Raw genomic sequence first — 13,932 nt, 5'->3', positions numbered from 1 at the left:
TGTATCTGTTTAAGTTTCTTTGTGGCTTTTGTGCTATGGTGGAAAAAGGATACAATGCTTCTGCATTTTTCCAGCAGATGAACGGTCTCCGGAGATGCCTTTATTGCATCTTTGACCACCAAGTTCAATGTGTGGGCAAAACATGGGTAATGCATCCACCCAGCCTTATGCACTGCAGCAACCATGTTTGCACCGTTGTCTGTGACAACTGCAAGCACCTTTTGAGTAACGCCCCATTCTTCAGCTATTCTTTTCAGCTCTGCACTAATATTGTCACCTGTGTGCTGTACACTGAAATGGCAGGTTTCTAGCACAAAATCATGCATTTGCCAGCTGTTGTCAATAAAATGACAGGTCACAGTTAAATATGCCTCTGTGGACCTTGAGGTCCACATATCTGTTGTGAGAATGACATGGTTTGCATGTTGTAATGTTGTCATTACTTTGGCTTTACATTCAGCATACATATTGTTAATTGTACAGTCCATCAGCTTTTTCCGGGAAGGGATTTGGTAACGTGAATCAAGAATCTTGACAAGAGCAATAAAACCTTTGTCTTCTACAACTGAGATTGGCTGGAGGTCCCTTACAATCATCTCTCCAATGCGTCTTGTAATTTCAGATGCTCTCTGCGAGTCATCTATAAAATATAATACATATATTATGTTCTTGAAGCTGTGTTACAGGCATTAAGAATTTATAATTATAGTAAATCTCTCCCGTATTACTTGACACTTAAACTGTCATTTGTTTAATAAAAAAAAATTAAATGATAATTAATTATTATAAATGATTTAATTAAAGAATATCCACCAAATAGCCTATCAGGTAACATAAATAGATATAGCTAATGAAAAATGTTTAAAGCAAAATATCCAGTTTAATATTCTGCTCTACATAAAATACTGTATCTTCATATCTGATACAGTCTGTATTGTACAAAGTAGCTTATAGCTAAAAAATAATGTGACTTGACTTTTTGAATTCAAATAATCTAACCACCACTTAATACCTGGGTAATGTTGACCTCTCTGAAAGCATTCTGCTAATGAACTCTGCCTCGAGCCAGAAGATGGGGGTCGTGGCTGTGTTACCTCCTCTGCTCGCTTCAGCTGCACTTCGTCGTGCTCTGTAGGGTGTTTTGCTTTAAGATGTTTTGTCAAATTTGTGGTATTACCACAGTGGCGTATTTTTTTTTTTTACAAACGTCACACAAGGCTTCATCAGTATTTACTGGAGTGAAATAACCCCAAATTACGCTTCTCTTTCTTTCACTCATCGCAGTCATGCACTCGAACACCTTTCCTAAACCTGTCTGCGCTGACTGACTGTCTGAGTGTGCTGCTGCCTGCTGGACTGTGAGTGAGTGTGAGTGCGGTGATACAGCGAAAGGAGACGTAACTGAGTGAGCGAACGCGGTGATACAGCGGAAGAAGATATAGTTCCCATTGACGTTATGATTAAAGTGTATTTATATTCAATATGGCGTAGGCTACTACTAATTTTAAAAACGAAAAAAAAAAAAAAATAGAATCGATACTTGTATTTGAGAATCGATCCTTTTGATACAAAGGCAGTATCGAAAATATCGATACTTAAGGATCGATCAGCCCATCCCTAGTGATTTGTTATAATACGCAGCGCTGTATAAACGCATCTATCTCTGGCTAGCGCCAGCAAGCAATCACAGATCTGAATTTAGCAGCTGATAATATGACTCGCTGAACGTACTTGCACCAGTGTGATTGTATTAAAATTAATAAAATCTTAATCGGCTATTTTTTGTCTTTTGGAAGCTGCATTCAACTTGACTCCCCTCTGTTATAAGCCACACACGTACAACAAACTAATGTCACAGTGGTATCTTGTACTGTAATCGAATGTAGCCCAAGTTATTACCTGTTAAACAGTAGACGGCACACGCGGTGTTCATCTAATAAGGATCTCCATCGCTAGCAAATAATAGCCTTTGCAGATTTCAATTCAGTGCAGTTCCAGCCACGTTTTCAACGCTCTTTCTGTTCTTAAACGTTACAACTCCGAGTGAACCACTTCAGACGCTCAGCGCGTGCGACAGGGAACTGAACGACTCATTCAAACTGATTAATGAACCAATTCACTCGTTTGCCAATTGGTTTGATCAAGCCTTTGAACAGAATTGACTCAAAAGAATGAATCATTCACGAATGGGCATCGCTCATTGCCCAGAGAAAAGTAGACGGCGCGTTTGGAATAAACTGAAGCATTATAACATTTATTGCATTAAGATAAAGTAACGAGAGGAGCGTCGCCCACAGTAACGAAGTAAAAGTACAGATTTTTCCCCAAAAATTTACTCAAGTAAGAGTATAAAGTACCCATCTTTAAATATACTCCGAAAAGTATTCGTTACCCCAAAAAATTACTCAAGTAAATGTAACGAAGTAAATGTAACTCGTTACTACCCACCTCTGCTTGTAACCACAAAGTCAAGGGTTCGGATCCCTGCTCCAGCAGAGGTGTGTGTGCACTTGGATGGATTAAATGCAGAGCATAAATTCAGAGTATGCGACACCATACAGTACAGTATTTTCATGTTATTTATATAACAATGTGTAATTTAGCTTAGACTGGCGTGAGGTGAAACCAAAGCACAAAGCAAGTCTTGTTAACTATAGCTTCTAATTGCATTCAGTTGTAGGTCTATATTGTAAACAATATCATTTTTGTTACATTAATGCTACTTTAATAAAAATAGTTAAGCAATGGTGATTAAGCTCTCTATGAAGCTCTCTATGAAGTACCCTGAGCACTGCACACTTTGTATGTCTCCCTGTATCTGACTCAACCACTTCAGGTCTTGCAGTCTCCACTATTGATCTGATGAGTTGAATCAGGTGTGATTGAGGGAGACATACAGAACATAATGGCTGCATCCGAAAACTGAAAAATGCTGCCTTCGGAGGACATATTCCAAGGTAGGAAGGCATTAAGGCACGTCCGAAATCAATTTTGGCTTCAGTTCCTGTCTCCTGAGATGCCTTCATCTGCCCTCTAAAAGCAGCATAGATGTATATTGTCATTACTTACCTACTTATTTGTATTTTGTATTCTTTTATGTTTTTTTTTTTTGTTCTGTCGCTGTCATTCTGTTGCACCGCGTAGCTTCTATCACAAAAACAAATTCCTTGTATGTGTAAACCTGGCAATAAAGTTCATTCTGATGCATCCCTTTGATATCCCATAATCCTGTGCATTCCATTCAGTAACAGTTAAGACAAAAAATAAAGAGAAAGAAGGCCAAGATAAAAAGCCTTTCAGAACAGCCAAACAGGAAATAACATAAAGGGTTGGAACTGCTCAACAGGAAAGTGGATCCAACGAGCCAGATTCAAGGATCACTGATCTAGACGGAGAAAGAAAGACTGGGTTGTGTTTAAAAATAGGTAATGAAAGGAGAAAACATTGGCTATTTTTTTTTTACTCAGTCCTGGCGTCCTCTACAAAGAACAGAGAATAAAATATGAACCACCAATAGTACACTAGCAATCACCCTGAACTCCCAAGAAACTGCAACCATAAGAATATTCAATTTTGGCCTTAAAACCTTAGTACTTCAAAAACCAAACATAAAATATATATATATTTTTTTTTAAGATTTTTGTTAGAGCACATATTTCACTTCCTTCTGTTGATACACCTATTACAGTAATGTGCTCTGCTGTTTTTGACCAGTTTGAGGCTGTCTCGTTCTCTTTTGAGACAGCTTGGTTAAAAATGCAACCCATTATCAAAAGTAATCTCTTTTGTCTTTTAATAATTTTGAAAATGTCATTCATGCTTTTATCTCGATAGGTCTTGACTATTGTAATAGCCTCTATAATGTAAGTATCAATCAGACCTCTCAAACATTTACAGATGGCCCAAAATGCTGCTGCAACAACAAATTGCACCCATACTTGTACTTCAAACAAGGTTAAAAAGCAAGGAAGGACCTTTGCTGTCACAGGTCCAAAGCTTTGGAATAACTTCCCCCTTTATGTTAAGCAGGCCCTTGATGTTTTTAAATCCAGTATTAAAAACTTATTTTATACACACTGGCATTTAGCGGTTTTATGTATTCTGTTAACACCCTTTACTTTTTGCTCTGTGTAAAATTACTTTGAGTATTCTTGTACAGCACTTTGGTGAACAATTGTTTAAATAAGAAAAAAAGTGCTCTATGAAAAAAAAAAAAAAAAAAAAACTAATTTGTGTTGATGCTTTCTCAAGCCAACTTCAAAGATAATCTTGACAAACTTTAGTTGATTATGATCAGCCTAATGTTGCAATAAAAACAATTCACCACAACAACATTGGGTAAAACTTTTCCCAATAACTTATTTCCCCCTAAATGATCAGCACGAGCATTTTTGTAACAAACTACTGACTTGGAAAATAAATAAAACTCTAAATTTAGGCTAAAACATACTCTGAATAAAACTGCAAGAGAGAATCTTCACTTATGCAATACTACCTCATTCTGAAACAATCAGCAATACAACTTCAGTAAAACAGTATAAATTCATTTATTGGGATCCAAAAAATGCATGTATAAAAAACAAGTAACAAAAACATGATTTAAAAGACTAAAATCTTCACTAAAATCACACGTATTAAAATGCGCTGTCATTTTCCTCTTCAATGACACCATGAGCCTGCAACACAGAGACAATGCATTAAAATGTTACTGTTTATTAGACAATATCCTTTTGAAATGTAACCTTGCACAGAAGCAGAACAGTGTCACAACCGACTGAAACCATGAAAGGATTCAAAGACTTGGTCTTTCCCCACTCAAAGACTAAAGAGGTGTGCAAGCCTGCATGACTATTAACTACATTCTTTTCAGAGAAACCACAGACATGCCCACAGGATTTGGTGCTACACAAGACAATAAAGACTTTTATGAACAACCTATAATGCATGTATATACACAATGTTAAAACCGCAGAATTAAAGCATATCCACTGTAAGCATTCCAGTACTCTTTGGTCCAATAAATGTAAACTTTCACATGACCCTTCCAGTAATGCAATAAGACACGAGGAGATGTTTGCAAGCTACAGTGTTCAGAGCCATTTTTGATCTGAGCTTATGCACATCCGTTTATGAGTTAACACTGCCAAAATTATCCCACAAATGCTTTTCACACTCAAAAACTAGTGTACATAAGTTCAAAATCAATGATGCCTACGACTAATCGGTTACAAAAAGTGCAAAACCTGTTCTAAATGAAAAACATGCAGACATAAAAAAAATTCCAACACTTCTTGATAATTTTGCAGAGAGATTTACAACCAGTTTCGTAAAGGCCATCTATTTGAACATGACAACTGAATTATGTAAAGGTAAAATTGAATTTAGATTGACTCTTAGATTGAATTACTAAAATCAAAATCACAGATTCTATTAACTCAAGATGTTACTTACAATTCTTACTCATGTACTTTAAACTATTGTATGTTTGCGGTCATGTACACACACACACACACACACACACTTTTCACCTGTAGCAGCTGCTGGTAAAGCCAGTCTGGAAAGAACCTCATGGCATCAGTCACTGAGCAACACAAAAGACGAGTTAGTACAAGACCTCACAAATCAACTCCACAGAGAAGTCCAACTCTACACATCTCACATTACATACTTGTTAGATTTGAGGACATTTTTGTCTATTTTGTACAGCTACAAGAACACTTTTTAAGAACAATGTAATTTTGACTAAAAACTACAATCTATTTGGTTTTTAAAACAAGAGTTGCATATAACAAATACTATATAATACTAAGTTTTAGAAAATTAATGTTTAATGTGTTAACCAGGTTTAGGAATATTGTCTTTTGAATTTGCAAACGGAATTTGAGTTTGTAATGATTGTGTAGAAATGAATAAATGAACATTTGTGCTAAGAGAGAAATTTAAGGTTGATATTACCTTTTTGAAGCTTGCGTTACACTTTACGCCTTCTTTCCCAATTTTGTGGTTTATTAAGCCAGCGAATGCAACATTTGAATCATCTTCACGGTCAAAACTCTCACCCTGGGCTACAAAAGTCTTTGTGTTGAGTGATCTGGTTGAATACATCATGGAGTTTCTTTTGCTTATTTTTTTTTTTCTCACGCAAAATTACCAGATATTACCAGAGCACCAAATATCGAATTTGTTTTGTGCATGTATACTTTACCTTTTAAAAATGGGGATCTATTTGCACTTTTAGAGGTGACTCTGCAGGTCTTACCTCAAGATCCTTCTCAATAGAAGACAGATATGTAGAGTCTCTGTGACATCAGAGGGATTTAGTGACTCTGATGCAAAGTTGCAACAGGGTTATCGCTTTTAAAACAGGTATAAACACATAAAAAAGATCCAGGATTTTCTTAGTATTGTGTATAAATCATTGTTAGTGTTGAATAGATTACTATTTTTTTTGTTAAAGAGGTCATATTAAATAAAATCCACTTGGTTTTGCACCAAAACAGTCGTTTAGTTTACACTAATAATTTAAGTTTTTAGTCCTGAATGTTATTACATGTTGTCACATTATGAACATCAACACTCAAAAGCTTAATGAAAAGCTGATTTTAAAGATATGACCCCTTTAAAACAATTAAATTATATAATTGAGATAAGATTGTTAGGGGACCCAGGTAAAATTTGGAAATATTGGTCTTTTGAGGTCAATTGTTTCTGTACAAGACATAAGTATGCACATTTTTCACGATCTACTTAATACAAATAATTGCAGACTAATTTAATCAACGGTTTATACACAATATTTTTTGAACAGCATTAAGTGAGTAAAAAAAGTTTTCCATCTAAATGTTGTGATGTTATAAATTGCATGCAGAATTTTGACAGTTTGCAACAATTTTATATGGGATGAATATTAGCACTTTAATAAAAGTCAAATACAAAGGTTTTGAAGGCTGTAAAAGAAAACTAAGCTTTATTGACAAACTGATAGGGACACATTTTGGACATATTTAGTTCCCTAGTTAGGAAATGCACACAAGCTTGCTATTATTTCGGAAACTGCAAACTTCTAAACACCAAAAGAACAAGTTTTTATTAGTTGAGTATTGTACGTACAAATATTTGAGAGGGTTGTACTTTTATCTGACTACAAGTAAATCTAAACTACAAACTTAGCGATATTTGTTTTGCTCATTTAACAAAACGAATCAGCAGATGCGAAGTTTGAATGTTTTCACGAAAATTTCAAACCGTAAATAATGAAAAAACCAATTGGAATTTATTCTTTAAAGAATAATTATCATGTTTTTTTTACTAGAACTAATATTTTTGTGCATTCCTCAAATATTTTTTTTTTTGTGCATTACCAAAGCGCGTTTGGAATAAATCTAAGTGACATTAACAGGCAGTTGTTTTTTTATCCCCCCTCCCCCAATTTTACACATAGCCATCAGCTTATCTAGCATTCAGGTATCTTTTTCAAGAGAAGAAACACTTATGCATTAAAGGAAATTAACAAAAACAGAAATTTATATAACAGAAAAGCGAATAAGCACAGTATTGTAATCTCAAATTTAAAATGCCTCACGTCAAACTTATGGTCATTGTATTATTTAAAGAGTAGATTCAGAATATTAAAAAGGAGTGTTAACCAAAACAATACAAAAAAAAAAAAAAAACAACTAAAATTACTTTAGGTGGTTACAAGAGGTTACGATGGGGAGGAAGTTGCCAGACAACCGTCGTGACGGACAGCTCTCAGTATCTGCCGTATGGATGTTCCCGATAAGATTTGCCCGGCCGGGCAGTCGGAGCCTTTCCACCAGTGCCACCCCAAGCGCCTCCAGCCCATTCATCTCCAGCTAAAAACAAACACACACCCTTAACATGGAAAAACTGATTCAAGCAGAACTTGGAACATCTTAAACTGTGTTCCTGGCATGAGACGTGTGTGTGCTATAGTTTAAAGGTCATGAAACACCCCTTCTCACCACAATAAAAAAAAAAAACATTCAGTGGGCGCGGTGTACTGCAGAGCACTCCGAAACATTACAATTTATGCAACTGCATGTTCATGTTTATTCTGCAGCACTTAAACTAATACAAGTTTTACAATACTTATACAAGCCTTTTGATGGGCCGTGTCATGGAGCTATAAAAATGGTTATACTCACTAAGAGATTGAATTGCGTTTGTGACAAACTCTTATTACAAAGCAAAATAAAAAGACTCTCCTCTGATCCATGAACGTTTCTCTCGGATAATGTCACGGTCTAAAGCTTCTGTCATAGCAAATCAACACATGCTGCTGTGAAGAATTAGGTCAAGCGTCTTCTCAGAGGATAAGAGCATGTAGTCTCATAAATAAATTTAATAGACACTTCAGTGTCATCGATGTACATTAGTACATTGTCACAATTTGAGAAGTCAACATTATGCAGATTTTAAACCTGGAGAGCTTAAAAGTGCAAAATAAAAAGCTTTAAATTAAGCAGTTTTCTCCCAAAAAAAATTTAATTTGATGCTAATAGTCTTCTATGATGTGCAATACAAACGTCTCAGCTAAAATGTCATAAGGAGTCTGGGGTTTCATGACCCTTTAAGCATAAAAACATTAACATTAAAGTCTGTAGTATCGACTGTCTCTATTGTCTCAATGATGGGCCAAAAAAGCTGATTCGTGGATATATGAGTTTGTCTTACTGTAAGACTCGTAAGTTTCTTGTGCCTCTCCGTGACCGTAATCATAATACTCTGTGTCTCTGTGGAACAAAAAAGTTTTAAAAGGAGTTTTGTAAAGTCAAAATTAAAAATAAGACAAGACTTTGGATAAGGAAAAATAAGCATGGCTCCTGAGAAACCATAAATTTATAGGTTACAACTAAAATGTGTGAATAGGGATTTATAGAAATTAATTAGAGAAAGAAGTCTCTACTAATAAGAGAAAGATAAAGCAGAAACCAGCACTCACGGCTGTGGAGCAGGCTGACTGTAGTAGCTCTCATATCCTTCATAGGAAGGCTCTGCGTATGATTCTTCATATGCCTGCGAAAATACAGGAGACATGGAGATGCATCACAAGCTAAAAATATTTCTAAAGACTTGGACTTTTCACTGAAAACAGGAAACGGTTGTTTCCACAAAGTGACAGCATAAGTCAAACAATGAAATCACAGTTCTAATGCGGAGCAAAAAAATTAATAAAAAGTCATATAGAGCTACCAGTGTGGTCTGATTTGCTGACAAATTAATATTAGGAGCAGATTCTATTGACCTTCGAATTTATACTGGTTTGTTGGTTACTTAGGACCGAACAAGTACGTGTAGAATACGCATTCACAAACTAGTATTACAACAATATGGAAATTTTATTATAAAAACATGCCAGACAGTCTTGTAGTACATTACCATTCAACAGTTTGGGATTGTTCAATTATTTTTTAAATACTCGTTTACCAAAGCTGAATATTTGATTAAAAAAAAAAAAAAAAAAAAAAAAAAAAAAAAAAGGCAAAAACTGTAAAACAGGTATTTTGTAAAAAATTACAATTCAAAATAACGTGTAATATTTATATTTTTTTAAATACAGTATTACTGTTGGGAGTGCACAATATATATTGCAGATGATTAATGCCCATCTAATCAGCGGTAACTACTATCAGGTGCATGAGTTCATAGAGCAGCTGTTACTACACGGATCCATTGTTAACTGACAAGCTGCGCAAATCCACATTCATCATCACCACTGATTTGCACAGCTTGTCACAGCTTGTCGGTTAACAACGCTCTGTGTAGTAACAGCTGCTCTGTGAACTCATGCACCTGATAGTAGTTACCGCTGATTAGATGCACATTAATCACGGGCCTATATATATCCTGCACCCGATTACTATGACAAGTTTTTCAAGAGTCTTTGATGAACAGAAAGGTCAAAAGAACATTTATTTGAAGTAGAGATATTTGTAACATTATAAATGTTTCTGATCACTTTTGATCAATGTAAACTGGAAGACAAATCATATCAACTCCATACTTTTGAATGGCAGTGCAGACAACAGTTGCATTTAACAGTGGTGTTCTGGATATTGATTTACATATTCGCCGTAGGTTTCCGGTTTGGACTGGTGCTGCTGGTGGGAGAGAGCGGTTGCTGGTGTCATCCTCTGAGTTTGGGTTGGTGGTCTTGACCGAGCGGCTGCTCCTCCTCTGGCTGATGTTGGGGGTGGAGGACCACCTCTTCCTGCGGGGGCTCCCCTCGATGCAGCTCCACGCCCTGGACCTCCTCTTGGTCCTCCTCCACGTGGTCCTCCACGAGGCGGCATACCACGACCCCTTTGAGCACAATATATATGGATTATTACCGCATTCTCAACACTTAAGATGGTTAAGCTTACATGAGACAGAATTATTCTATCAACAGATGCATGTAGCTAACAGAGGCTATATTTAGGGCTAGAGGCTATATTTTTTTATATCATCTCACCTAGGGCCCATTGGGGGTGGTCCACCACGGCCTCGGCCAGGAGGCGGGCCTCTGCCAGACATATCCTGAGAACCATTCAGAAACCCTGGATCCATGAATGCATCTGGGTGCATATCTTCAAGCCCTTCCACCTGACACACCAGAGAAAGGATTAATCAGGCTAACAATTATTAAAGAGTTTACCTTAATTTCAACAGGCTTTACAATGCATTACAACCCCTGTGAAAGCCCATAAAAAAATAAGGGATACACCCGTTAAAAAAAAAAAAAACAAGACACTTCAGATTGTGGTGATGCATTTCCAGTTATTAGCATCATAATTTAGTTCTAGATTTTTTTTGTTCACATTTATAATATACTTTTGAGTTATAATACCCAATTCCATTAGGTATTGTGTCTAATGCAAAAGCCAAAGAGTGACAGTAAATATTCTATTTTCTGATAAACAGCAAAGTGCAAGCTGTATAAAGACATTTTACCAGCTATTTTTGTGCACATTCATTGAAAACAGGGAAAAATGGGCATCATCTTTATTAAAATGCAGATCATAATTTAAATGAGTGATTGAGGAAAATATGAAAAATAGTGACAGGTTAAAGCATCGGTTGTCTTGCATTGATACTTACAGGCATTAGGAACTTCTTGACCTCATCCATGGCATGAGCCATACGCAGGTAACAATCAGGAATTGGAGCGAAAACCTCGATGTGCACATGCAGCTCCATGGCCAAGTGTGCATACTTCAGATCTCCACCCTTCCTCAGCTCCTCTTCCTGTAGGTTTCACAATTTCATCTTTAGTAACCTGCTCCTTAAACAGAAAACTCACTGGCAGTGCAGCCTGGTTCATTACCTTGGTCTTATCTCTCATGGATCCTTTGCCCAGGACGGAGATCTTCGCCCCGGTGTCCTCCTGCAGACGTTTGATAGTGCTGCCCTGCGGCCCCAGAATCTTTCCCACAAAATTGAACTGAGAAACATTGAGACATCGGTTAATAAATGTCAAATAACAAATCCTTGCAACATATAGACCAAGTCAGACAGCGTGCAACGATTACCCGAGGGTACTGCTTCACGGGAATGAGCACTCGCTCTTTCACCCTCACGTTCTTGGCGGTGAACAGATCCAGATACGTCTCGGACTCTTTTTTAGGTTCACCTTTCTGGACCCTTTCAATCTCTGCAAGAGAAAACACAAGATCAGCTCAGAGCGAATTTTACATTTTATTTTGCATCACCACAGCAATGTGAAAAGATTGCAAACTGATTCCTAATGAAAAAAAATTAATCCAGTAAATACAAAAGAATAGATTCTTTCTATAGATCTTATAAAATCTACAAAACAACCTTTTTTGCTTCAAGAAACAGAAAAGGGCAGTGGGGGAATGAATGTTTATTATTAAAATTACACTTTCTGCAATCAATGGAATGCCCTAAACCATTATTACATTATACATAAATAATAAATGTATGCTCGTTTCGTTGGTTTTCGGTGCAAAATAAGCTAGATTTATAATGCACGCTTCTCTTGCATTGTCTGCAACCCACCGACCAATGCATCATGGGATCGTCTTTCTCCACAAAAGAAATGCAAACGATGCTGTCCGAAGGGAGTCACATACACGCAATCTTTAAAAAAAAAATTAAAAATAGATTCCTTAAACACGCAGTTCTCTGTAAATAGGTCTAAATGCACCGTGAATATGCCACAAGCATATCATATTTCCCATTAAAACTGCATGCTCATTATTAAGAAATTAGCGCCTTCGGCCGAAGAATATATTTTGATAATGATTTTCAACGTGGTTCCAATTTGACCTGATTGTATACGAACCAAGCTTCCCAGCATTACACAACACGAACATTTTATACAACGGTAATAAAAATAATTAAATTTAAAAGCGCAACGCGGCCCAACGGCCAAATCCACGTCTTCTGGGCCTAACGTTACAGCACACGCTTCACCGACACACGTGAACATCTACCTGTATAAATATTAAAGAAATTATCTTGAAAAGCGGGTTTGAAGTGGCTATTTAATACCAGTTTAGTCTGTGTGAAGTGTTGAGTAATGAATGAAGGCGCACTGACCTGCAGAGAGGAGTTTCATGGCGTGCGTGAACGAGGAGTCCAGGCTGTCTTTCTCCGCCAGTAACTCCGGCAGATATTTACCGTCGCCGGTGCTGCTCTTCCTTTTAATGGTGCTGTTATTACCGTCCATGTTGCTATCGGTTGACGGGGCTTTTGCAGAGGATTCAAGCGGCTAGTGCAGGAGAATGGCGCAGAAAGTGCGTGCCGAGGCTTTTCTACTCGTCTTAACAAAGGAAATGGCGGGCGGCTAATGGTACAGATGGAAATTACGTCACGTGGCGAAACCTGCTTCCGTTTCAGCGATTGGGGGAGGGGCGCCGACTGAGAACACGACTGTGATTGGACTATCCTTGATCAGCGCTGAGAAAAGTAACAGTTGTCAGGCGACTATGATGTAGAAATTACTTTAGGCCCCGTCGGCCTTTACTGAAAAAAGTGATCTACCTCTATGATCAAAAATCGAAATATGGAGTATAAGAGTTGTAAAAACAACATCACCGAAACAATATACACTGACTAAGTAATCAAGCACGTTTTAAAGGATACATTATAAAAAATGTTTATATATATATATATATATATATATATATATATATATATATATATATATATATACACACACAAGTTATTACTCTAGACTGCCTATTCATAGTTTGTGAAAATGAAAATAATAAATATAACTAGAAAAAGTGGAAAACTGTGTTCAGTTTTTTTTTTTTTTTTTTTTATCTGCTATTTGCAGTGGTTAATATTAACTATTTATGATTTTTGGAAAATGGTAATAAAAACAGTTAGGGACAGTTTGATACAGAATACACCTATTTTACAATTCATAAAAATAGTAGGGAGAATTGCCCTGCATTTCAGATTTCTGTGACATGCTGCGATGTGTAGCCAAAACATAAAATTCACACCTAATAAAAACCCCAGGATGTGTCCTAAATAAATCAAAAGAGAAAATGCAGATACCACATTCATAAAAGAAATGATAGACATATCTAATAAAATCTGCAGCTTCCTAATGTGGGACAGATGTTTCCTTAATGTGGGACAGATGTCTTCCTAAATGAATAAATGTAAATGTAATGTGGGACACTGATAAGTCTATGATAAAAGGTCAAAACCACCTTTCATGTAGAACAGTCAAATCTTATGTTATGTTATGGTATGTTATGAAGATATAAATTCCTGACTGTTCTCTAATTCAACAAACACATTCAACCACAGCAGGCATAACCTTTAGGCCTATTTGAAGACAAAATACAAAACCACAGTTGAGGCTTTAGGTTAAGTTTAATTTTAGTCTAGATCAATCTGGATTCCGAATTCATGAACGTGCAGTGAACTGCTTTTTAAAAACATTTA

At 36.5% G+C, this 13,932-nt stretch overlaps 1 protein-coding gene across 3 annotated transcripts; it reads right to left on the bottom strand.

Moving 5' to 3' along the window:
* Positions 1-4,523: 4,523 nt before the first annotated feature.
* LOC132110431 (KH domain-containing, RNA-binding, signal transduction-associated protein 1-like) lies at positions 4,524-12,833 on the bottom strand. Of its 3 annotated transcripts, none has more exons than XR_009424649.1 (11): positions 12,568-12,833; positions 11,535-11,656; positions 11,330-11,446; positions 11,104-11,250; positions 10,478-10,608; positions 10,089-10,326; positions 8,966-9,039; positions 8,698-8,756; positions 7,687-7,856; positions 5,522-5,614; positions 4,524-4,676 (listed from the first exon to the last, which is right to left on the bottom strand). XR_009424649.1 is itself a non-coding variant. In XM_059517025.1 (9 exons), the coding sequence occupies exons 1-9, from the start codon at positions 12,695-12,697 to the stop codon at positions 7,753-7,755; spliced, it is 1,122 nt and encodes a 373-aa protein (XP_059373008.1). In that variant the 5' UTR covers positions 12,698-12,832; the 3' UTR covers positions 6,939-7,752. The 3 variants fall into 3 exon arrangements, 1 of the variants encoding a protein (XP_059373008.1); XR_009424648.1 differs by having other exon boundaries at positions 5,522-5,581; positions 12,568-12,832; XM_059517025.1 differs by lacking the exons at positions 4,524-4,676; positions 5,522-5,614 and having other exon boundaries at positions 6,939-7,856; positions 12,568-12,832.
* Positions 12,834-13,932: the final 1,099 nt, after the last annotated feature.

This window comes from Carassius carassius, chromosome 30, assembly GCF_963082965.1.
Source record: "Carassius carassius chromosome 30, fCarCar2.1, whole genome shotgun sequence".
NCBI classification, from domain to species: domain Eukaryota; kingdom Metazoa; phylum Chordata; class Actinopteri; order Cypriniformes; family Cyprinidae; genus Carassius; species Carassius carassius.
Note: the sequence above shows the minus strand (reverse complement) of the source record. Positions and strands in the feature narration are given on the sequence as shown.

What these genes read in the sequence shown, in the direction of transcription:
- LOC132110431 (XM_059517025.1), bottom strand. Translation starts at nt 12,697, where the DNA reads ATGGACGGTAATAACAGCACCATTAAAAGGAAGAGCAGCACCGGCGAC. An exon ending in CCATGAGAGATAAGACCAAG is followed by an intron (nt 11,251 to 11,329) that starts GTAATGAACCAG and finishes TGAAACCTACAG; the next exon opens with GAAGAGGAGCTGAGGAAGGG. An exon ending in CCACCCCCAATGGGCCCTAG is followed by an intron (nt 10,327 to 10,477) that starts GTGAGATGATAT and finishes TTGTGCTCAAAG; the next exon opens with GGGTCGTGGTATGCCGCCTC.